General features: G+C 40.6%; 1 protein-coding gene across 2 annotated transcripts; it reads right to left on the bottom strand.

Moving 5' to 3' along the window:
• Window positions 1–20,850: 20,850 nt before the first annotated feature.
• On the bottom strand, window positions 20,851–24,612 carry LOC108716146 (P2X purinoceptor 7). 2 transcript variants are annotated; one of them, XM_041562362.1, is made up of 4 exons: window positions 24,506–24,612; window positions 23,481–23,555; window positions 21,453–21,814; window positions 20,851–21,068 (listed from the first exon to the last, which is right to left on the bottom strand). In XM_041562362.1, exons 2-4 carry the CDS (start codon window positions 23,550–23,552, stop codon window positions 20,870–20,872), a joined length of 633 nt encoding a protein of 210 aa, XP_041418296.1. In that variant the 5' UTR covers window positions 23,553–23,555; window positions 24,506–24,612; the 3' UTR covers window positions 20,851–20,869. The 2 variants fall into 2 exon arrangements, with proteins under 2 accessions (XP_041418296.1, XP_018117766.1); XM_018262277.2 differs by lacking the exon at window positions 24,506–24,612 and having other exon boundaries at window positions 23,481–23,632.
• Window positions 24,613–26,553: the final 1,941 nt, after the last annotated feature.

Here is a 26,553-nt window from a genome sequence, read left to right as displayed (position 1 = left end):
ATATACAATAAAACAAAGTGGGTATAAGTGCAAGAATGAACTATATAGTAAGAATCAGTGGGCACAAGCACTCCAAGCCTATAAATAATAGCACATCTTAATGTACTGCCTCAATCTATTGCTATGCCAAAAATGCAAGGTATGAGGAGCTGCATTAGTAATGTGAAAAATTCAAATATCTCTACACTACATGGATCCCTTTTATGCTAGTTAGACAGCAATGTTATATTATACTCAGACAGTTGTACAAATGCTCCAATCCCACTGCATTAGTTTGAAAAAAAGATACATCTAGCCTTTTGGCCTAAGTAAAACCTGTCTAACTTCTTGCTGATACAAAGGAAAGAGAAAAACCCCTTCTAAAGCTTCTCCAATTTGCTTCAAAAAATTCTCCAAGATGCAATTGGACCATTTTCTGAATTAACTTTGATCTTTAACCCTGTATTTTTTGTATACCCTGTATTCTTACAACAAGATGGCATGGTGGAAATTCCAAGAATAAATACTCACAGAATTCATGGCAAGATGGCACCATGGCAATTCCATGTATAAAACCCAAAGAATTCATAGTAGGATGGCAAAGGCACAATTCCATGTATAAATACACCCAGAATTGATAGTAGGATGGCAAAGGCACAATTAAATGTATAAATGCCCCCAGAATTAATAGTAGGTTGGCACAGGCACAATTCCATGTATAAATGCCCCCAGAATTCATAGTAGGATGGCAAAGACACAATTCCATGTATAAATATCCCCAGAATGCATAGCAGGATGGTACAGGTGCAATTCCATGTATAAACCTCTCCAAAATTCAAAAATACCCCCAGAATTCATGGCAGGATGGCACCATGGCATTTCCATGTATAAACCCCCAGAATTCATAGTAGGATGGCACAGGTGCAATTCCATGTATAAATGCCCCCAGAATTCATGGCAGTGTGGCACCATGGCAATTCCATGTATAAAACCCCCAAAATTCATAGTAGGATGGCACAGGTGCAATTCCATGTATAAATGCCCCCAGAATTCATAGGATAGAAGATGCACAGGCAAAATTCCATGTATAATAACCCCAGAATTCAATAGTAGGATGGCACAGTCCCAATTCATTATAAATGCCCAGAATTCATAGTAGTATGGCACAGGCAAATTCATATGTGAATACACAGAAATCCATAACAGATGGCACAGGGCAATTCCATGTATAAAAGCCCCAGAATTCATGTGGATGCCAGGCAAATTCCATGTATAAATCCCCAGAATCATAGTAGGATGGCACAGGCACATTCCATGTATAAATGCCAGAAATTCATATAAGGTTGGCACAATGGACCAAATTCCATGTATAATCCCCAAGAATGAATGTAGGATGGCACAGGCACAATTCCATGTATAAAACCCCAGAATTCATAGTAGGTTGGCACAGGGCAATTCCATGTATAAATCCCCAGAATTCATAGTAGGATGGACAAGGCACAATTCCATGTATAAATGCCCCAGAATCATAGTAGGACAGGCAACAGAAAATTCCAGTATAAAATGCCAGAATTCATAGAGTGACAGCGCAATTCCATGTATAAAGCCCAAATTCATAGTAGGATGGCACAGGCACAATTCCATGTATAAACCCCAGAATGCATAGTAGGATGGCACAGGCACATTCCATGTATAAACCCCAGAATTCATAGTAGGTTGGCAAGGCAATTCATGTATAAATGCCCATAATGCATAGAGGATGCAAAAGCACAATCCATGTATAAAATCCCCAGAATTCATATAGGTTCAAGGGCAATCCATGTATATAATCCCCAGAATTCATAGTAGGATGGCACAGGCAAATTCCATGTATAATCCCCAAACATAGAGGATGGCACAGAGAATTCCATGTATAAACATGCAATGCATAGAAGGATGACAAGGCAATTTCATGTATAAATACCCAGAATGCATAGTAGATGGCACAGGCAAATTCATGTATAAACCCCAGAATTCATAGTAGGTTGGCACAGGCCAATTCCATGTATAAATACCCGATCATAGTAATGGCACAGGCACAATTCCATGTATAAAACCCCCAGAATTCAAGGAGGATTGGACAGGCCAAATTCATGTATAAGCCCCGATTCATAGGATGGAGCTTCTATAACCGAATAGTAGTGCACGGCAATTCATGTATAACCGATATAGTAGGAGGCAAGGCATCATATAACCCCAGAATTCTGGCAATTCCATGTATAAATGCCCCCAGAATGCATAGTAGGATGGCACAGGCACAATTCCATGTATAAATACCCCCAGAATGCATAGTATGATGGCACAGGTGCAATTCCATGTATAAACGCCCCCAGAATTCATAGTAGGATGGCACAGGCACAATTCCATGTATAAATGCCCCCTGAATGCATAGTAGAATGGCACAGGCACAATTCCATGTATAAATGCCCCCAGAATGCATAGTAGGATGGCACAGGCACAATTCCATGTATAAATACCCCCAGAATGCATAGTATGATGGCACAGGTGCAATTCCATGTATAAACGCCCCCAGAATTCATAGTAGGATGGCACAGGCGCAATTCCATGTATAAATACCCCCCGAATGCATAGTAGAATGGCACAGGCACAATTCCATGTATAAAACCCCCAGAATTCATAGTAGGTTGGCACAGGCGCAATTCCATGTATAAATGCCCCCAGAATGCATAGTAGGATGGCAGAGGCACAATTCCATGTACAAAACCCCCAGAATTCATAGTAGGTTGACACAGGCACAATTCTATGTATAAATGCACCCGGAATGCATAGTAGGATGGCACAGGCAGAATTCCATGTATAAAACCCCCAGAATTCATAGTAGGTTGGCACAGGCGCAATTCCATGTATTAATACCCCCGGAATTCATAGTAGGATGGCACAGGCAGAATTCCATGTATAAAACGCCCAGAATTCATAGTAAGTTGGCACAGGCGCAATTCCATGTATAAACACCCCCAGAATGCATAGTAGGTTAGCACAGGCACAATTCCATGTATAAATGCCCCCAGAATTCATAGTAAAATGGCACAGGAGCAATTCCATGTATAAATACCCCCAGAATTAATAGTAGGATGGCACAGTGCAATTCCATGTATATATACCCCCCAAAACCAATAGCAGGATTGCGTAGGGGAAATTCCATGTATAAATACCCCCAGATTTCATAGTAAGATGGCACAGCAACAATTCCGTGTATAAATACCCCCAGAATGCATAGTAGGATGGCACATGCGTAATTCCATGTATAAATGCCCCCAGAATTCATAGTAGGATGGCACAGGCACAATTACAGGTATAAATACCTCCAGAATGTATAGTAGGATGGCACAGGCACAATTCAATGTATAAAACCCTCAGAATTCATAGTAGGTTGGCATAGGCACAATTCCATGTATAAATGCCCCCAGAATTCATAGTAGAATGGCACCAGCGCAATTCCATATATAAATACCCCTAGAATGCATAGTATTAGGCACAGTGCAATTCCATGTATACATACCCCGCAAAACCCATAGCAGGATGGCATAGGGGAAATTCCATGTATAAATGCCCTCAGAATTGATAGTAGGATGGCACAGTTCAATTCCATGTATAAATACCCCACAGAACCCATAGCAGCAGGATGGCAAAAGGATGCGATGCAATCAAAGAATTCAATAGTTCCCCCTACTCACTTGCAAGTTTTTTGCCCGGGAAGACTGAATAGCTGCACCTATAGAATTTACTCACCCAACGTTCCCTCGGTCTTTGGCCCCATCTCTGTGGAGTAGAACTTAGTAGATACTAACTAAGTAGATAGAAAGGGATCCCAAATTATGCCCTTCTGTGGCCAATGCTCCTCCAGCAGCACCCATGAGTTACACACAGCACCTGCTCATTGATCAGCTGTTCATACTTTCCGCACTTCAGCTCCCCCATGAGAAGCCCCTGCTAGTGCTGGCACTACTATTGCGGGGCCCGATTGGATGCAGCGAGCCACACGCGACATCACACTGCGCGTCACAAGTGACGTCACACATCGCACCATCAGTGCCAACTAAGTCATGCAGTGCGCCAACGCAGATTAAGGACTTTTCCTGATACACGGCGGGCCCCATAAAGGGTACAGGGGCACAGGCCGCAGCCACACCTCGCTACTGCGGGGCTCACAGACACACACCACCTCAAAATAAAGAATTTGTAAAAAAAAATAATTTTTCAATTCTGGGGGGGCCACGGCCCGACGCCTATGTTTCTCAGAATGATGACTTCAAACAATACATAAAGACCACTTGGGCCAACTATGTGGATGATAATCTTATCCACTGTGAAGACCCAAGTCTTCTGTGGGCCACTGCAAAACCAAAACCAGTCCTTAGAGCTGGGGTCCCCAACCACCTGAACTGGGCAACAGACAGTCGCGGACAGTCGTGAACCGGGCCACAGACAGTCGTAAACCTGGCCACGGACAGTCCTGAACTAGGCTACGAGCCTAGCACACAATTATCGCTGGCCACCGAATTGGGCGTACAGTTGCTGCTGGCCCCCCAACTGCTTCCCGACCCTCCTCCCAACCCCCTCCCGAGCTCCACCGACCCCTCCTGACCCCCTCCCCCAAACCTCACAAACTTATATTCAAAGACTTCAAGGAAAGGAAGGTTGGGTTACAAATAATAAACATATTACTGAAAAAATGGCAAAATATTTTAAATCATTTTATACTGAGTAATTAGAGAATCCTACTGACGCTATCAAATTCCTTCAGTATGTATCAAGCACAAGACAGGGCAATGTTTCCACCAGAGATGCTAATGGCTACGATCTCCACTATCCCAAAACCAGGGAAGGATGCAGAGCTAGTCCAAAACAACAGGCCAATAGCCCTGCTGAACACTGATGTAAAGATATATGCCAAATTGCTGGCTGTTAGGCTCCAACAAGTTCTGCCATCCCTAGTGAACCCAGACCAAGTAGGCTTTATAAAACAAAGGCAAGCTAGACGAATGATAGACCTCATTCAAGTAGCACAGAACACACATACCCCAATGCTTCTACAATCCATAGATACCTCAAAGGCATTTGATTGGGTTCACTAGGGATTATTAGAACAAACAATGAAATACTTGAATTAAGGAGCTCTATTCACAAAGGCAACCCTAGTACTATACTCAAACCCAGGGGCACGGGTAAATGCAGCAGGTTTTTTATCACACAAATTTTCCCTCACTAACGGCACCAGGCAGGGGTGCCCCCTCTCACCTTTAATATTTGATCTGACCATTGAAATTTTAGCCCAGAAAATTATACAAACAGAATCAATTGAGGGAATTAAAGTAGCAGGGACAGAACACAAAATTGGCCTTTACGAGGATGATGTCTTTATTAAGATGACAAACCCACAAACTGCAATCCCAGCACTCCTGAAAATAATACAGGACTTTGGCGCGATATCATATTATAAGATAAATGCAGGGAAAACGCAGGCATTACCTATAGGCCTAACCTGCAAAACAATAAACAATCTCCAACAGCAGTATAAGTTTGACTGAAGAACAGTCTACCTAAATTATTTAGGCATAAAACTCACTAAAACAATACATACCCTTTATAAACATAACCATGGTACATTGACAATAACTCTAAGCACAGAGATAGCAAAATACAGGATGACATATGTATCTTGGTTGGGGCTTGGATTTACTGATAATCTGGAAGAAAACCAGGAAGCATAAACTGTTCAATCCAGCTTTCCCCACTACAAACCATAGCCAGTTTAGAAAGAGAGATTCATTACAAAACTGTATAAAAAATGGTATTCAGAACATAGACTCGATACTACAAAATAATCACATACAATCGTATCCCAATTTAGTGCAGCAATATGCACTACCTCACACAGATCATTTTAAGTATCTACAGATTCGCCACTACCTCTCTGCACAGGCTAAGTTCCCTCTAGCACAAAAGACGTGACTAGAAACCATATGTCTCCAAGACAAACACACATAAGGCTTAGTATCATCGCTATATAAGCTTTTAATGTCAGGATATTCTGAAAATAAAAGTAAGCATATGCTAAATTGGGAAAGCAAACTTTAACTACAGCTGTGGAAACCACTAAGAGCAAGTTGCTACTCAAATGGTCCAGGTACCTCTTCAATGTGCTGGAGAGAGGCGGGGCCTTTGCCACTACGGTGCAGATTTATCAAATGTCGCATTTCGAGGTGAAATATATTTCGAAATTCGACCATCGAATGGCTATGCTTCGACTTGGAATATCGAAGTCGAAGTCCCCACAGGGCCCCCTTCTAGGGTAGGGTCTTATTTCGGCACGGTACGCGCCACAATTTTTTTAAAAAAGCCGATCGCTGTGTAAATTATTTCACTGTCAGGGTACAAAAATTATTTTACTGTCTGCAGAAATTATTTCACTGTCTGCAGGCTACAACAATTATTTCACTGTCTGCAGGCTACAAAAATTATTTCACTGTCTGCAGGCTACAAAAATTATTTTACTGTCTGCAGAAATGATTTCACTGTCTGCAAAAACTATTTCACTGTCTGCAGGCTACAAAAATTATTTCACAGTCTGCAGAAATTATTTCACTGTCTGCAGAAATTATTTCACTGTTTGCAGGCTACAAAAATTATTTCACAGTCTGCAGAAATTATTTCACTGTCTGCAGAAATTATTTCACTGTCTGCAGGCTACAACAATTATTCCACTGTCAGCAGTCTACAAAAAATATTTTACTGTCTGCAGAAATTATTTCACTGTCTGCAGGCTACAAAAATTATTTCACTGTGTCTGCAGAAATGTTACTGGGCCCAGCCGGGTGCTCCCTGCACCCTCCCTGCTGCTGGCCAACCCAACCCCAGGCTCACCTGAAGTTTTTAATTAAAAAAAACCCCATAAAATTCGACTCTGCCCACTGGCACAGTGCCACCGAGTCCTGCAGGCCCGGGTGCTACTGCAGCTGTTAGTCTGTTACTTTCTGTCCAGTGTCCACTACTACGCTGGCTGGCCATTGGCTGGGCGGGCCAGGGGGGGGGGCATCTGGACCTGCAGCCGGACCCAGTGGATTTAAAAAAAAAAAAAACTTTAGTAAAAAACCCATGGGCCCCTACCACCAATGGGCCCCTAGGCTATAGCCTAGGCGTTAATCCGCCCCTGGGTATTTCCATTGGAACTAGGGAGTATAAATGCACTTTATTTGCTGACGATTTAATACTTTGGAATCAATTTAGGTCGCACTCACTCGTCTGCAACTTTGTTCACGGGTGCACCTTTTCCACGTGTCCTTCCACACGTATACGATATTTGTTAGGAATTCAAATGGGCAGCACTCCGGAGTGCTGCCCATTTGAATTCCTAACAAATAGACGATTTAATACTTACCTTGTCAAGACCCATGACATCCCTCCCCAATTTATGTAATCTACTAGGGAAGTTTGGTAGAATTTCAGGCCTCCATATTAATTCGGTTAAATCCAAGGCTCTTAACATTAATCTCCCCCCACCTTTGCAAATTAATTTTGGCTCAGTTTTAATTGGGCGCTACCACATTTGGACTATCTAGGTGTCAAACTTATGCCACAATATCATCAGGTGGCTGATGCTAATTACTTACCTCTGCTTACTAGAGTGAAATCGTCCCTTCAACAATGGAAACATTTCCCAATATCACTATTAGGCCGAGTTCATGCAGTCAAAATGTTAATATTACCACTAGCTGTGTATCTATTTTAAACTTTACCGGTAGACCCTCCTAAGGGCTTCCTTAAAACACTTAAAAAAATATGCTCGAGGTTTATCAGGAAAGATAAACCTCCCAGACTTGCCCATAATGTAGCAATTTGACATAAAACAAAAGGGGGCCTGGGATCCCTGATTTCACTATATATTTCCAAGCTGCACGTCTGAGCCAATTGGTTAAATGGCATGTTGATCCTAACTATTCACAATGGGCAAAGATAGAATACTGAATCCTATTATAGCACATTCCCTTAGAGTCTGGGAACATTGTAAAAGACCTATGAGGCTCATGTCTGAGCATATTCCTGCTATCAGCCTATTTGGCAACCCTGCTTTTCCTCCGGGTTCTACACCAAACTCTTTCCAATGGTGGATTTATGAAGGGAAAATTATATCAATAACTAAACAGAAATTTGAGATACCACAATTGGAACATTATTGTTATCTTCAAATTCGGCACTAAGTTCCTGCACGAATCGCAAAATGGGTCCCGGATTACAATGCTAATTGTTTTAGGGGGTGCCAAGAAGCAGGTACAATGGCTCATATTTGGTGGAGTTGTCCCAAGGTGAAGTCCCTTTGGTATAGAGTTTACACCATGTTAGATAGCAAATCGGGGGTAGCTCCTCCCAAGAACCCATGGGAAGCGTTGTTGATTAAACCAATTGAGGGTATCGCCAAGAACGAGCTTTGCCTGATTATATATATATTTAATGAAACAAACAATTGCAGCAGCTTGGAATACTCAATACTTTACAATTTAAGTCAAAGAAAGGTTGATGAGGGTATATCTATGACAGCACTAACAGCACAATTCTTAGGGAAATATAAACAATTTTGTGACATATGGCGTCCTTAGCAAGTTTACTCCCAACTGGAGGAGTCTTAAATTGGTGAATCTATGTATAGCTGACTATACTGTTAAGGATTATGGAAGCAGGAAGGGGTGGGACCTTTAGTATCAGAGGGGGGTCAGCTGGTTGATGAAAACAAAATAAAGCGCAGATTCTGAAATCATATTTTTTGTCTGTCTACACAAATGAGTAACCAGTTAATGAAGGTTTCCTTCTGAATAGTCCAATTTCGAGTAATATAACTAGTGATGCATGGTTCACACAAGAGGAAATTCAAAAGAGACTAGAACATGTTAACATAAACAAAGGTCCGGGGCCAGATGGTATTCATCCCAGGGTACTTAGTCAGCTTAGCTCTGTGATTGCCAAACCTCTTTACTTAATGTTTCAGGATTCATGGAGGTCTGGCATAGTGCAGAGAGACTGGCAAATTGCTAATGTGGTGCCAGTATTCAAAAAAGGATCCCGTTCTCAGCCTCAAAACTATAGGCCAGTTATTCTGATGTCAGTAGTAGGAAAGCTTTTGGAAGGGTTAATAAAGGATAAGATACTGGACTTTATAGCAAATAATAATACTATTAGTGTGTGCCAGCATGGTTTTATGCATATGCAGATGATACTAAATTGTGCAGAACTTTAGGTTCCATGCAGGATGCTGCCACTTTGCAGAGTGATTTGTCTGAGTTGAGAAACTGGGCAGCAAACTGGAAAATGAGGTTCAATGTTGATAAATGCAAGGTTATGCACTGTTCTGTCCTCCCTACGTATTACCCTGGGGCAGTGTGTAGTTCGACATACTGCTAAATCTCCCCACACTCCAATAAAGAGACTGTGAAATGAAGTCTGTAGATTTTACTGGATGGCAAAGGGGAATAGGTGAAACTGTAACAAATAACAGAAAATAGGGTAAATAGATTGCAATGAACAGTGCAATATAAACATATATGCATATAAATGCAACGTCAAAATGCTAGCTGGCATGAAAAGTCTATGCAGCAAATAGCTCTAGGGGTGCTGGCAACTGTGATTTGGTGCAACTATATGCTTACCAGCGATGCTACCATGAGGAGAGATGAAACTGTGCGTGCTTCTTCCACAGCATGGTCTGTAAAATGGAGTCCTGGCTCCCACAAGGTATTGCTCTAGGTCCCATGGTGGGAGTATGGTAGCCTGATTAGTTCAAATTCTGCCATAAGCATTATGGAGGTGTAGAATGGATATAGGAAATGGTTTTGCATAATTACAGTGTCCAGCAGAGGGAGCCCACAGCATGAGAATCGGGAAATCCCAAAACATGGTAAAAGCGTATGCTCGAGACATGCACTTTGGCAAAAATAATATAAATGCAAGTTATACACTAAATGGCAGTGTGTTGGGAGTTTCCTTAAAGGGGACATATACCATCATTTTCAACTTAGGCTTAATCTAACCCTTTTGTAATAATATTCAATAAAACAATGTGTTTATGATACCTTTTGGTTCTAGTTTCTGTGTTATCGTAGATTTTCTTATCTCGCTCCTCCCTTTCTCTTCATTTCCTGTGCTGTTATCTGCACAGTCTGCCGTCTCTGTCTTTCACTGTCTTTTTCTCTGCAAGGAGCAGCCACTGAGAAGGACTGGGCGTGTATAGGGGGGAGGCGCTGTTATCGAGCTAATCTCGGCGCCACGTCAATCACGCTGGGGTCCTTCTCAGGGCAGCCTGTGCTCGTTCCTGTCCTTCCCCTGTGCACGAGCAGACTGCAACCAGAGCGAGCGTGTGAGGACGTCTGCTGCTGCGCTATTACGGATATCCACTACAGCATAATTTGAGTGCCGACTCTTCCTACTTCCCTGCCTGCAAGTGTAGGGTGAGTTGCAGGGAGACTGGGGAAGTGCTGGGGAAGGACATTCCTGCGATTTAGTCGCAGTTGGACGGCAGATGTCAGCACGAGTGAAGTGTAGGGGGATATTGTACAACTCCCTGCTCCCTAGGATTCTGCAAAAAACTTTTGTCTAGAAAAGTTGACCTGAAGTTCTTGCAGTTTCTGGGGGTCGGTTGAAGCCTGGGGGTCGCCTGAAGCCCCTCCCAGCAGCTGGGGAAGTTTAATCAGTAGTCGCTGCTTGTGCGGCACCGTCAGTGACTAAAGTGTAGTTATTATGTGCGGGTCACAGATGCAGAAATCTCAAGAGAACTAGTGTTGGGCCCCGGGCTGTGAGTGTGGCCCCTTGATGCTGCAGGTAAAGTACCGGCTTTGCGATGCGCTAAGTCCCTGAGTCACACGGAACTGCGCCTCCAAGTTATGACAGATGCTGCAGGAAAAGTACCGGCTTTGCGATGCGCTAAGTCTCAGACCTGTTAGTCTCTGAGTCACACTCAAGAGAACTAGTGTTGGGCCCCGGGCTGTGAGTGTGGCCCCTGGATGCTGCAGGTAAAATACCGCCTTTGAGATGCGCTAAGTCCCTGAGTCACACGGAGCTGCGCCTCCAAGTTATGACAGTTACTGCAGGTAAAGTACCGGCTTTGCGATGCGCTAAGTCCCTGAGTCACACGGAGCTGCGCCTCCAAGTTATGACAGATGCTGCAGGTAAAGTACCGGCTTTGCGATGCGCTAAGTCTCAGACCTGTTAGTCTCTGAGTCACACTGAGCTGCCACTGAGCTGCGGCTCTGTCATAAGCCTGAGACTTAGCGCATCAAACTTAGCGCATCGCAAAGCCGGTACTTTACCTGCAGTAACTGTCATAACTTGGAGGCGCAGCTCCGTGTGACTCAGGGACTTAGCGCATCTCAAAGGCGGTATTTTACCTGAAGCATCCAGGGGCCACACTCACAGCCCGGGGCCCAACACTAGTTCACTTGAGTGTGACTCAGAGACTAACAGGTCTGAGATTTAGCGCATCGCAAAGCCAGTACTTTTCCTGAAGTAACTGTCATAACTTGGAGGCGCAGTTCCGTGTGACTCAGGGACTTAGCGCATCACAAAGCCGGTACTTTACCTGCAGCATCCAGGGGCCACACTCACAGCCCGGGGCCCAACACTAGGTCTCTTGAGTGTGACTCAGAGACTAACAGGTCTGAGATTTAGCGCATCGCAAAGCCGGTACTTTACCTGCAGTAACTGTCATAACTTGGAGGCGCAGTTCCGTGTGACTCAGGGACTTAGCGCATCACAAAGCCGGTACTTTACCTGCAGCATCCAGGGGCCACACTCACAGCCCGGGGCCCAACACTAGGTCTCTTGAGTGTGACTCAGAGACTAACAGGTCTGAGATTTAGCACATCGCAAAGCCGGTACTTTACCTGCAGTAACTGTCATAACTTGGAGGCGCAGTTCCGTGTGACTCAGGGACTTAGCGCATCGCAAAGCCGGTACTTTACCTGCAGCATCCAGGGGCCACACTCACAGCCCGGGGCCCAACACTAGGTCTCTTGAGTGTGACTCAGAGACTAACAGGTCTGAGATTTAGCGCATCGCAAAGCCGGTACTTTTCCTGCAGCATCTGTCATAACTTGGAGGCGCAGTTCCGTGTGACTCAGGGACTTAGCGCATCGCAAAGCCGGTACTTTACCTGCAGCATCCAGGGGCCACACTCACAGCCCGGGGCCCAACACTAGGTCTCTTGAGATTTCTGCATCTGTGACCCGCACATAATAACTACACTTTAGTCACTGACGGTGCCGCACAAGCAGCGACTACTGATTAAACTTCCCCGGCTGCTGGGAGGGGCTTCAGGCGACCCCCAGGCTTCAACCGACCCCCAGAAACTGCAAGAACTTCTGGTCAACTTTTCTAGACAAAAGGGAAAGTAGCGCAAGTTTTTTGCGGAATCCTGGGGAGCAGGGAGTTGTACAATATCCCCCTACATTTCACTTGCGCTGAAAGAATGACATCTGCCCTCCAACTGCGACTAAATCGCAATAATATCACTTGGCAGTGACAGGTGGCCTCCAGCCTTCATTCTGCTCTTCATTCTCCAGCGGAGGAGACTATGCCGGTTTGAAGATTGTAACACTGAACTTCTTAGCGCACCTATTCCACCGTTTTTGAATACTTTCTTCACAGGACACTGCCCACTACCAAGTAATGTACCTATGGAGCCCTCCTGTAAGGCAGCAGCAGCCTCGAAGGGGCAAGGGACCCCCTATATCACAATTACAAAAATTCAGTGTTTCCGGATACATACACAGTGTTTGTTGAAGGTCTTATTGTGTGTGTGTATGTGTGAGTGGGTATGTGTGCAAGTTTGTGAGTGGGTATGTGTGCAAGTTTGTGAGTGGGTATGTGTGCAAGTTTGTGAGTGGGTATGTGTGCAATTGTTTAAATGTGTTAGTGGGTATGTGTGCAAGTGTGTATGTGTGAGTGGGTATGTGTGGAAGTGAGTTTGTATGTGTGAGTGGGTATGTGTGTGAGTGTGTATGTGTGAGTGGGTATGTGTGTGAGTGGGTATGTGTGAGTGGGTATGTGTGGAAGTGAGTTTGTATGTGTGAGTGTGCAAGTGTGTGAGTTTGTATGTGTGAGTGTGTATGCAGCATAACAATCAGAGCCAGGCCAAAGTATTTTGGCACCCTAGGCAAGGACTTCAATCAGTGCCCCCACCCGGTCCTACATTACCATTTTCAACCTTACCATTCAAATTGCACACCCATTATGTTGCCCCATGTACTTGTGCCAGCACCTATCATATTGCCCCATATGTACCTGTGCCAACGGCAGTCAATCTCTCAGATTGCTCCCAAGCCCCCAATCTGTACCTATGCCAGCAGCAGCCAAAATAATCCATCATATTGCCCCTAATTTGTACTTGTGCCCGATGCCAAGAGGGAGATGGGGAGTGCCAGCAGTACAAATCACAGGCTAGAGGGGGTTGGAATAGGTGGTTTATAAAATTAAAAACTATTAAAGGCCAAGCATACCAGCGTTTTTAAAAAAAAGAAAACAAGAGTCCCTTAAATGTGCGCCCCCCATCATGATTGCGCCCTAGGCGGGCGCCTACTCTGCCTACCCCCAGTTCCGGCAATCAAACAACCGGTTATTCAGTCAACAGGGGAATGTTAACTGATATGAGGGAAATGTGACAGAGGCTTCAGCATCAACAACTGTGTAAATGGATCCCACTCTCTGAGATTCACTGCACCTTGATGAGTTTCCCTGCCTGTGTTTTGCAGTAGTTGTAAGCAGCCCAAGGTCAGGGCCATTTTAAGCCCTTGGTGGACACTGGCAAAGAGCCAAATGATGGGCCCAGAAACCTGCTGCGCGCAGCTTGTCAAGAACATGCCTACTTTATGACCACACCCACAAACACACCCATTTTGCCTAAATATAGTAAAAAAAGTAAAATCGGCATATTAACCGAAGGCATACCAGTATGACCCTAGCTGTTCCAATATAATCACTGTAGAAATCACTGAAACATGTCCAATAAGCAGTCCATTAACGTCAAACATGCCAGTAAGACCACTTTGGGAGACACTCCTGCTAATAAACCACTCCCCCATGTTATAGATACACTATCAGTGAATATAAAAAATAAAAATATATAAATGAACAGACTGGAAATTTCATGTATTACCCTTGAACTCATATAACGATGGCTCAGAGATTATTTCATGTATAAACACCCCAGAACTAGAGCCCATTGCTCCTGTTTGTTACCTACCACATTTCTGGGCTCGATCCCTCCCCACCGTGCCCAACTTGTCAGGGTTATTGGGGGTCCCCAAGTGTTCTGCTGCCCCCACCAGCTCTGCATTGCAATGAGCTAACTCCATGCAGTGCGCCCCCCTCCTTGGCACCGTCGAGCACACCAGCAGAAGCCCACAACTGGGAACTGGGGCACTAGGGAGCTGAATACCTACCTTTTCTCAAGGGACCTGTCCCAACCGAACGCACCGTTAGCCACAGTGGTAAGTACCGGCTCTGCATGTTCTTCCATGAACTGAAGTCTGAAGAACATGCTAACCAGATCAGGGAAAAAGCAAGCTGGAGCCGGGTTGTGTGAGCTCCAAGTGGAGCCACGGGTTCCTTTTTAAAAAAACAAATGGGCCCTGGGCAAATGCCCCATTTACCCACTTATTAAAGCGGCCCTGCCCAAAGTGTCTCTGTGACTTGCTTCTATTGAGCCAACCTTTTATGACTGTCTGTAAAGTCCCTTCTCTCTGTATCTGACTCTTGATAAAAATGTCCTACTCTTTATATTTGTCACTCATGAGAAGTTTGGCTTCATGCGCTGCAAAACCAAACTTTATAATCTAAAGCATAAATGGTCTGATATAAGCATAGAAATATAACTACGCACACACATATTTCCTTGTATATTTTTACTGGTTGATATATTTAACTAACTGTTTCTCCATATAGTCTTTCCTCTCTGCCAGAAGCAGTTACTGTACCAGTATTTGTGTGTCTTTTTTCTGGCTATATCCTTCCATCCCACATCAAAGGAGAAATTGCTCTCTAGTTCATTTCCCCTCTGTCTCCTCAACTCTCTTCTGCTGTTCTCTCTGCCTGCATGGAGCAGTCTCTTTCGCTGGCTTTTTTGTTGTGAGCTGTCCGAGGTGCTGAACTTTTATTTTCTTATTGATTTTATTATTTATTTATTTTTCAAGTGACTTATTTTGTCGTGACTATTGGATCAAGAATTGACCACAAATTACACTGTCAAATCAATTATTTTGTTGTTTCATTGGTTTTGGGAAAAAAAAATTTTATTATTGCAATTTCATTCCTCCATTATTGTGCCTTATGTGTTTGTTAGGATAGTTTGGTTTCATTTGCTGATTTTGTTAGTGTGTAATTTCCAAAAATATATTGTTTTGTGGGGGTCTTATGGTACATAATACACACTCAAGGGTCTCAGATTCCAAAAGCAGAATTGCCAGCGAGATAATTAATACATAATATTTAACATTTGGGTCCGTATATGCCATGTGCTTAGGTAAACCTATACATATAGGGGTTATTTATCTTAATTCCTATTAGTATGTAGCAAATAAGATGGTGCATGGTTGAAGTTTTGAGGGGATTTTTGAAATCGCCAAATTTAGGAAAGGTCTGAGGATTCATGCTTAGGAGTAGTTAGACATGCATGTTTCAAGGGTATAGTGGTTGTGAAAACCAATCCTCACGTGCGGAATAAAATAAAATCCAGCTTTATTTGAATATTAAAAACAACAAACAGGCATCCATGACAGATGTACTCCTACCCCATGACATGTCAGATCACCTGACGCGTTTCATGTCTCCTTCTGGCACTTCACCTCTGATGAAGTGCCAGGCGGAGGCATGAAACGCGTCAGGTGATCTAACATGTCATAGATAAATATGATGCTCGCTGGAATGGAGACCAGTAAGAGGAGACCGGCACCCGGTGCAGGCACGCACAATAAAGGAGTGAGATCCTGGACGGGCACATGTGAGTTTTTCCCTTAGGAAGACATGCATACCTAATTTGGATTTGTAGGAATGTGTACTTAACAAAATTATATGTTTTTCGGGGGTGGACACACTTTTTTTTACCTTCGACCCCCCCCCCCCCAAAATGATGTAGTTGTGTTCATTGTTCAGTATCTTGAATTACAGAACAGATAAATGTGGTACAATTCCATAGTAGCAGTGTACATAAGTATCTAGTTTTTCCTTTCGATAACAGCAGATTATTTTTATGGATCATTAAATATTTTGGGGATGGATGATTACTATAGCTAAATATAAAGGTTATATGAAATTGATGATAAATGTCATGTAAAAACCATTTGTTATATATTGATCTTTAGTATTTTTTTTCAAATTTAAGGACAGAGTAGAAAGTGTTCCTGGACCTGTGATTCAGTGTATTCTACGACAAGTGGTGAATATAATATTAACTCACCGAACGGTGACAATTTCGAAGGTAACATATGAATAATATTTATGAATTACTCATTTACAGTGTTCTATCAGTCAAACATAGTCATTGTTATATTCTTACAGAGCCCACTCAGTATAAGTACCCACATAACTCTATATGCTTGGTTAATTGATATGCATTTATTATTGCTACCGATTTTCCAATTTGAACAGCAAAGAGTGCCATCTTTCCCTGTTTTTTATATATATACCGTGGCTTTTACTGTTAATTTACATAGGTAGGAATAAATTTGTAGATTTAAACCAGTATTGTAGTAGTAACTTACCTTTCACATCTTTAAGTTTATTTTATATTAGGATATAGTATATTTTAATATACATTGTAAAAATAAAGTAATTGTTGCGATGGTTACGTATGATAATTTTTTAAATTTTTTTTTTTTAGACATCACATAAGACAATCAGCACAAGTTTCAAACATGACAAAGTGCATTGTTAAAAATTGCCACCATAGAACTGGTCAAAAGACAAAGTATCCAAATGTAACTTTGCATTCCTTTCCTGGAAATTTAGCCATGATAAAAAAATGGTTAGAAAGCACTGGACAGTGTAGTGCTAACCTTGAGGAAATGGCCCAAAAAGTTCTAGATGGAAAGAAACACGATAATTTTAGACTATGTTCTGAACATTTTACAGCAGACTGTTATACATATCGTGGAAGTAAAAGATGCCTCAAAGAAGATGCAGTACCATCAATTTTTGGAGAAACCTCAGTTACAACTGAGGAAGAGGGTCAGGCTTCATCCATGTCTTCTCTTTCTCATTTGGATGATGAAAGTACATCATCATCATTTACTTTTCCTGAAAAAACTTTCACGAAGAACAAAGGAGTTATGACAGATTTTTTCTTTGAAAAAAAACATAGGTCTACAAGCACAATACCAGGGTTTGGTATGATGCACAGACAAAATCAAACCATAAAAATCAAAACCTGTGACATAGGTATTCAGCATGGAGATATTCTATCATCATCTGCATCGGTGTCAATTAATGAGACTCAAGACCACAGATATGTATTGTGCCACTCCACACCAATGAAAAAAAAAATGAAACATAGTCATTTCATGACAGGCGAAGCAATAGCTTCTGTTTCTACTGACTATTTTCCTACTGAATTCTCAAATTTACAACCAATTCAGTCTGATATTTCATTTGAAGAATCAATAGAGACACCAGATACATCAACTGTCAAAGGTCAATTAGATGAGTCATATCGTCCAGAATTAGAAAGCACTGGTGATACCGAACAGGAAACTACATGCGAGGAAATCCTTATATTACCAATACGAGATGATGTTCGTGATCGAAAATTTATTGTTTTTGAATCGTGCTTGGACGAACTCATTAAGCTGTTGCCATGCAAACACAAAGATGGTTGTGTGGAGAAAGTAGTAGACTTTGAAAAAAAAATCGAAGGGTCTTGCCTCACCATCTACGGAACATGTGTAGCACAACACAGAACACAACTGTGGTCAAGTCAGCCAAAAAAGAATAAATTGCCAATGGGAAATGTGCTTATTTCTGCTGCCATTGTTTGTAGTGGTTCAAGCTATGCCAAAATGCAAGATTTCAGCAAAGCACTGAGTCTTGTCTTTATTGGATCCAACACTCATTATAGAAACCAAAAAAGGTTTGTTTTTCCCGCTATTGACAACACATGGAAGGAAGAGCAAAGCAAAACATTGGCCACATTTGATGAACAGGCAATATGTGTATCTGGGGATGGACAATGTGACAGCCCTGGGCACTCTGCAAAATATTGTTGCTACACTATAATGGAATCCATTTCCAAAAAAGTTATTTCATTTCAGATAGAACAAGTGCACAGAGCTACACATTCGAATACACTTGAAAAGGTTGCCTTCACCAAATGCATGGAAGAAATGAAACAGAAAAAAGTGTTCATAAAAATGATGTGCACTGACAGACATCCAACAATACAAAAATTGATGAGAGTAGATCACTGTAAAATTCTACACCAATATGATGTCTGGCATGTCTCAAAGTCCATAAGAAAAAAGCTGCTTGCAGCTAGCAAAAAAAAATACTGCGGAGACTTAAAATGTTGGGTCGAACCCATTGTCCAGCACTTATGGTGGTGTGCACGCACATGTGATGGTGATAAAGACATTCTAATTGAGAAATGGCAGTCCCAACTAATGCATGTGCAGAATGTCCACAAGTGGAAAGTTGGCAAGTTGTACCACCAGTGTGCTCATAAAGAGCTAACACCTGAAGAAAGCTTGGAAAAGCTTTGGTTAGAAAAGGGATCCACAGCTTTCACTACATTACAAAAAATTGTACTCAACACAAGATTTGTGAATGATTTGCGCAAGTTATCACACTTCTGTCATACTGGTGAACTGGAATCTTTTCATTCCAAAGCAATGAAGTACAAACCAAAAAGGATTCACTATTTCATGGATGGAATGATAGCTCGTACTCAATTGGCAGCCCTTGACCACAATTTCAATGTAAATCGTTCACAAGCTGTTGTGCGGAAAAGTGGAAAGGGAAGAGAGCAAGAAGGTGAAAGCCAATTCAAAATCGAGTTCACAAAATCCCGAAAGGGATGGGTCCCAAAAAAAAGATATGAAAAAGCCAGTACTGAGTTTGCGCAAGACATTTTGGATCTGGTTGTCAAAATTGTGTATGGAGAAGCTCAGGTTCAATGGGAATCCCAGAGCCTAAGTCTTCCAAAAAATATTGCCTTGGTGGACAGACCTCAAAAGTCAGATTTGATTCAAAGATTTCGCTCGAGATTTGAAAGGCACTGAAATAGTGTACTAAAAGAACTCATTCAAAATAATTATGAGTATCTTGAACATTTTGATGTAGCATTTATTTAATTATTTACTGTTGTTAAATTATTTTTACATTATAGATTTTTTTACTCAAGTATAAAAAAAGTTATATCTGATTTCATTTTCCTAATAAATATTTTTAGAATTTTCTTAGCATTTTCCAATAAAAATGTTTGTTTGAACACTTTATTTGTTCTTCAATCAAGGGTCGCCCATGAGGCATAGCACAATACCGTTTGCAAAACATGGAGAATTGGGAGGCGCAACATGCATTGGGGCTCTGTCCTTATTGCCTACCCAATGAATGTTTGATCGTGTGTTCCATGCAGATTACAGTATGGGGGGCACTAGGGACCAAAAAGAGCACAAAGGGTATAATCTTTCACACTTTATTGCCTTTTATTAGCGCACCTTGGGTCAAGTAACCCTATAGTGTTTTTGAGAAGACTTGTGTACACAGGCCTGCTGTTCTATGCAGTTACCACAGCAGCATTATGTAGGGCAGCCAAGCCCTATAATTAGCAACTGTTTTGGAAATGCAAATGTGGAGGGCATGAAGTGGAAGCATTGGTGCCCTGTCCTTACCACCAGCCCTATGGCTGTAAGATCACAGCTAGACATGACTCCTTAAGATACTTTAGCACTCGATTTTTCATGTACCATCCCTGCAGAGTACTAAGGGACAAAAGTGCTTCAGATATGAGCACAGCCTGTTTTTGTTTTTTACTTATCACAATTATAATCACTACCACTATTGACAGTAAGGGGCATATTTATAAAAAGGTGAGTTTAGAGCTTAATTAGTAAAAACACACACATTCTATTCTCTTCAATGGGATTTTTGGTATATTATTTATCAATGGTTAAAAAATTTGAACTCACTATTTGATAAATACAACTCTAAAAATAAATAACATAGGAATGAACATGGTTGCATTTTTATTTATTAAGCTCCAAAATCAAATTACGATAAATCTGCCCCGAAATGTATTATTAGTCCACTGAATAAATAAAGCTGCATAATAACTTCTTGCGGCTTCAATTCTCTATTTCAATGTTATTATAAAATTGAGAAAAAAAATTATATATATATATATATATATATATATATATATATATATATATATATATATATATATAAAAATAGAGAAGCTCAGGGCTTATCACATCGAAAAAAAGGTGTTTATTCAGATAACAAAACAACTAACGTTTCGACTCGCACTCAAACCTTTCTCAAAGTGAAGATACAAACACTCACCAACCTTTTAAACTCAAAAGGCGGGAAACCGAGTGTAGTGACGTCACAGTGACGTGTGTGGGGAGATTGCAATGCACACGTCGATTTTGGGTTTAAAAGGTGAGTGTTTGTATCTTCACTTTGAGAAAGGCATGAGTACGAGCCGAAACGTTAGTTGTTTTGTATGTATATATGTCATTAGCAGTGGCTTTTTACTATCAATCTGTCATATTTAAACCAACTTTCGTGTAATAAAAAAAATAAAAAAAATAAAAGACAAAAGGCATTTCAAAGCTATAATTTTTTTATTATTAATTTAAAAGGTATCTTCAAATGCCATGTCTTCAGCAGGATTATCAGTGGCTTCCCGAAATCCAACATAGTGTCCATGGGGATCTGGATAATTGTTTCTTACCAGTCTAACCACACAAGATGGGATCGGTATTCTAGTTTTTGGTCCAAGGATGCCATGTGTCCAAGTGGTAAAAGAACGATAAGCTCCTTTACGCATGCACCTAAGGCGGAAAAAAAAAATGTCATTGTATCGTGTTCCATGTAAATAACAGGGCTAGTCTATGACATCTGAATGTTAGTCTATACCTCTGGTGGGATAAAAAATATGGGGGTGATAGGTGCTATTAATGGCAATCCGCATTGTTAGTTCCCTCTTGGTATCGATGGTCTAGCACGAATGAGGTGGGGGCAAGTATTTTTTTTATTATTCCCCCCACATTGTGAGCTCATTTTGCTGGACCTATCTAGGGAAATAATATTTTAAGCTTACAGTTGCCTTTAAAATTTAAAATTATAACTTCAATCTTTGATAAATATACCAACAGAATCAACTATGCATGCTCTTGAAAAATTGTGTTGGTGAAATGACAGATTACAATGCTTACCTATTGTAATCATCCTGCAATTGCCGAAGTTTCACTCTTCCTGAATTTCGAATTGTAAATTCAAGGAAATGTTTATTTATACAAAGTTGCAGCATGTCAAGTACTGTAGTTATGCAAGTGCAATCTTCATTATAATGCTTTTGCAACTTTTCGACTTCACGACAGCATACGCTTTCTCTAATTGTTGGCATGGCAATGCAGTTTCCACATAAGCACCACAATGTGTTTCCAAGTCTAGGATGTTGTCTTTGTTCCATCCTTTTTTCTCTTTCTCCTGGAGGCCACACCGGGTCATCTGGGAAGCAGTTATCATTCAAACAATCTCCTAAGGATTGTTGAAGCTGTCTAACCAGATTATCACACTGCAAAAGAAAAAATTATAAAATAATGTACTTTACATATAATTAGTATAAAACAAGTACAGGTATGGGACCTGTTATGCAGAATGCTCGGGACCTGGGTTTTTTTGGATAACGGATCTTTCCGTAATTTGGTTCTGCATGCCTTAAGTCTACTAGAAATTAATTTAAACATTAAATAAACCTAATAAACTGGTTTTGCTTTCAATAAGGATTAATTATACCTTAGTTGGGATAAAGTACAAGCTACTGTTTTATTATTACAGAGAAAAAGGAAATCATTTTTAAAAATTTGGATTATTTAAATAAAATGAAGTCTATGGGAGACAGCCATTCCGTAATTCGGAGCTTTCTGGATATTGTGTTTCTGGATAAGGAATCCTATACCTTTATATTCCACTTTTAAAAAACAGGCTTAAAAAGGAGAAGTAAAGGTCCAAGTTAGTTTATTGCCAAGAGATTAGCCACAATAGTGCAAGTTAGAACACTATTTTTATTCTGCAGAATGCTTTACCATACCTTAGTAAACAGCTCTAGACACTGTCTCTGTTTGTTTAGGATAGAAGCTGCCATTTAAGCTTGGTGTGATACAACTTCCTGCCTGAGTTTCTCCCTGCTCACATACAGCTCCGAGCTCAGATTACAGCAGGGATGGGAGGAGGGAGAGGAACAAACTGAGCATGCTCAAGCCCTGCCCTGGAGGTTTAAGCTGAAAACAGGAAGTATGATACAGAAGTCCATGTGTACACAATAAAAGGAAAGAAATGCTTTGTTTCTGTTGTCAGCGGACTCAGAGCAGCATAAATTTGAGGGTTTACTGGTGTATTTATATAGACCTTTCTGATAAAGCTTACTTACTTTAAACCTTTACTTCTCTTTTAAAGCAGACAACTACTTATAATGGAAGAGTTTAATGTGCATAGCAATACTGTGAACTGGTCTTTTGACTACTGTAAAATAAAGGACAAACCAACCCTAAATCAAAAATACAATTTTTGAAAAAAATTACTTTTGACAGTACACAAGAACATTTATATTTTATTCACATGTTTTTGCAAGACTGAAAATGATAAAAGGGCTATTATAATATAATATAATCTATATTATTATTCAAATCAATGCATGGTTGCTAGGGTCATTTGGACCCTAGTAACCAGATTGCTAACATTTGGAAACAGGAATGCTGCTAAATAAAAAGCTAAATAACTCAAAAACCATAAATTATAAAAAAATATAATAATATCACTCTCTACATCATAACAAAAGTTAACTAAAAGGTGAAAAAAAACCTTTAAAATGGTACAGGAAGACTGTCACAGTGCACTTATATATTGGCTAACAATCTGTCATGCGTTTCATAGGTCTAAGGGGTGAAATAGTGAGAACAGTTGTGATTATATAACAATTGGCCAGAGTAATTTTATTAGACTGAATTTAGCACTGGGTCATTACATTCTGCCTACATATAAAAGTGTTTCCTTAGATATGAATGAGCCAGATATAGAGTGGGTGGGGGACACGTAGATGCCTTCTTCCACCTCTTACAGATACAGTGCTAATTGTAACTGTGTAAAGGATGCACATCTAAAAAAAATTATAATAAATATTAGATTTTTTAATATTAATTTTTAAATATATCTGTACAGATTAATTTATGGTATATACTCACCAGTGGGTCGGTATCTAAGCACACTGATGACTCAGACTGATTACTCTGAGACTCTGATCCACTACTCTCCATCTCCTAAAACAATTAGAAAGATAGATAGATAGATAGATAGATAGATAGATAGATAGATAGATAGATAGATAATGGATCGATATATGATAGATAGAGAGAGAGAGAGAGAGAGAAAGAGAGAGAGAGAGAGAGATAAATAGATAGATGATATATAGATAGATAGATGATAGATAGATAGTTAGATAGATAGATAGATGACAGATAGAGAGATGATATATAGATGGATATATAGATAGATAGATGATAGATAGATAGATAGATAGATAGATAGATAGATAGATAGATAGACGATAGATAGATAGATAGATAATAGATAGATAATTAGATAGATAGATAGATAGATAGATAGATAGATGATAGATAGATAGATAGATAGATAGATAGATACATAGACGATAGATAGACTATAGAGAGAGAGAGAGAGAAAGAGAGAGAGGGAGAGATGCAGTAGATAGATAGATAAATAGATAGGTATGATTATAGCAGAAATGTAATTTTTTTCACATACAGCTGGAGGACATCATATAATCACAATAATATATAGTTTCCTTTCAAATTTAGTACAGACAGCCTGAGATAAACTTTAAAATGACTGCAAATAAATAAATGGTTGATTATAGGTGGGGGTATAGGGTTATATTGCTAAAGATTTTTGCAGGCAGTTAATGTAACTGGAGCACCACAGCTAGCCCTGAGATTGTCTGCCAATTGTTATATCATGCTTGCTGATATCTAATGGCAAAGATGTGGGATTTCTGTTTAAGTTGTTTAACAAATATTTAGATCTAAAGGTAGTCATTATGCTTTGTCATACACACAGATTGAATTAATGTAGAGGCATTTTACTCTGTCCTTCTTGGGATTTCATATGGAAAAGATTTATGTGACAAAATTTAATCTGTTATGGATGATAAGGTTAAAATGGCTAAGAATACATAAAACAAATAGTATACCTTTGTAAGTGAGCCAGAATCCACAAATCCAAATAGAAAAATCAGGCAGCAGCATAGGACAGCTATCTGCAGACTAGAAACAGACACAGGCAGGGAGATGGGAGTGGTTTTCCAAGCTGCAGCAGAGTTCAGCCTGTCAGTCAGTGCTGTTACCATTTCCTGTGAGAGAATGAACAGACACTCCCACACCTCATTTCAGCCTAGCTTCTGACCTGAGAGGTTCTCAATGCGGCTCTGATATAATGACACTTTTAGCAGGTAAAATGCATTCAAAACTGGTTTTTTTTTTTTGCATCATTACATTGTTTGAGGAAAGATTAATCACATATCTGAATATGAAGGTTATGCAAAATGTCCCCTTTAAATGAGAAGGATCTAGGGGTTTTTGTAGATAACAAGTTGTCAAATTCTGGGCAGTGTCATTATGTGGCTACTAAAGCAAATAAAGTTCTATCTTGCATAAAAAAGGGCATTAACTCAAGGGATGAAAACATAAGGTCCCTGGTAAGGCCTCATCTGGAATATGCAGTGTAGTTTTGAACTCCAGTCCTTAAGTGGGATAGAAATGAGCTGGAGAGAGTGCAGAGACGTGCAACTAAATTGGTTAGAGGGATGGAAGACTTAAATTATGAGGGTAGACTGTCACGGTTGGGGTTTTTTTTTTCTGGAAAAAGGTGCTTGCAAGGAGACATGATTACACTTTACAAGTACATTAGAGGACATTATAGACAAATAGCAGGGCACCTTTTTACCCATAAAGAGGATCACCGTACCAGAGGCCACCCCTTCTGACTAGAAGAAAAGAACTTTCATTTGAAGCAACGTAGGGAGTTTAAAAAAAAAAACTGTATTTGCAAAGAGAGAATGTATACTGATTGTACTAAATATTCCTGTTAAAAATCAATAAAGAAATATGGTAAACCAAATTCCTTCAGAAAGCACACTTACCCAAACTAACAGTAGAAGAGAGAAACATTCTTGAAATGCCTATCACTGAAATAGAGATCCAAACAAACATCGGAAACCTGACAAATCTCCAGGTCCTAATGGCCTCAGTGCTGAATTTTATAAGATCCTCACACCAGAACTAATCCTGATACTACTTAGTTTATACAACAACACATTACAGGGCTGCCCATTATGGCCAGAATCCAACAATGCTAGAATAATTCTTCTACCCAAAAGAGACAGAGACCCAACCAAACCGCAATCATACCACCCTATCTCTCTCCTAAATCAATATCTTAAAATCCTAAAATTATGGCAGATAGACTACAACTAATCCTACCTAGGATATTATGCCCTGTCAACTAGGCTTCACAAAGCAACGTCACTCGGTCAAAGCCACAAGACAAATTTTAGCATCCAGATACCATTTACTGAGAATACTTAGATTCCAACATTTTGGTCACCAGCTGCTAAAACTCTTCAGAAACATATACTCCTCCCCAGTGGCTTTTCTTACACAACTTAAACTCTGACTGCATTCCCATACAAAAAGACACCAGACAGGGCTGCCCTTTATCCCCCCCTTTCAGTGGGGGAGCAGGTGGTGCGATTGGGCCAGGGCCAGCACCCCCTCAGGGCCCCCCGGCACCTCGCATACCATTGATTCCAGGTGGAAAATCGAATATGGATGGGGGAGGGGAGGCCCGGTTGCACGTCCCTGGGGCTTGCCCCCCTCTAGTTACATTACTGCCCTCTTTTTTTCAATCTAGCATTAGAACCGTTGCTTTGACACCTTTCACAAAACCCTTCATTTCAAAGGGACACCTTCGGGCACTCACAACATAAAATTATTGCATTTGCAGACAACAACTTATTATTCATTAATAAACCTTGCCAAGATATTCCGACAATCCTGGACACCATCAATAGATCAAAATCAACTATGACAAATCTGAGGCCATAAAACTCAAACACACCCTTGATTCTGACTTTAAATGGCCCAACACCACATCACATCATCATCATTTATTTATATAGCGCTGTCAAGATACGCAGTGCTTTACTGCAGTTATAGCAAACAGGGAATAAATGGTGGATAA

This window comes from Xenopus laevis, chromosome 5L, assembly GCF_017654675.1.
Source record: "Xenopus laevis strain J_2021 chromosome 5L, Xenopus_laevis_v10.1, whole genome shotgun sequence".
In the NCBI taxonomy this organism is placed as follows: domain Eukaryota; kingdom Metazoa; phylum Chordata; class Amphibia; order Anura; family Pipidae; genus Xenopus; species Xenopus laevis.
Note: the sequence above shows the minus strand (reverse complement) of the source record. Positions and strands in the feature narration are given on the sequence as shown.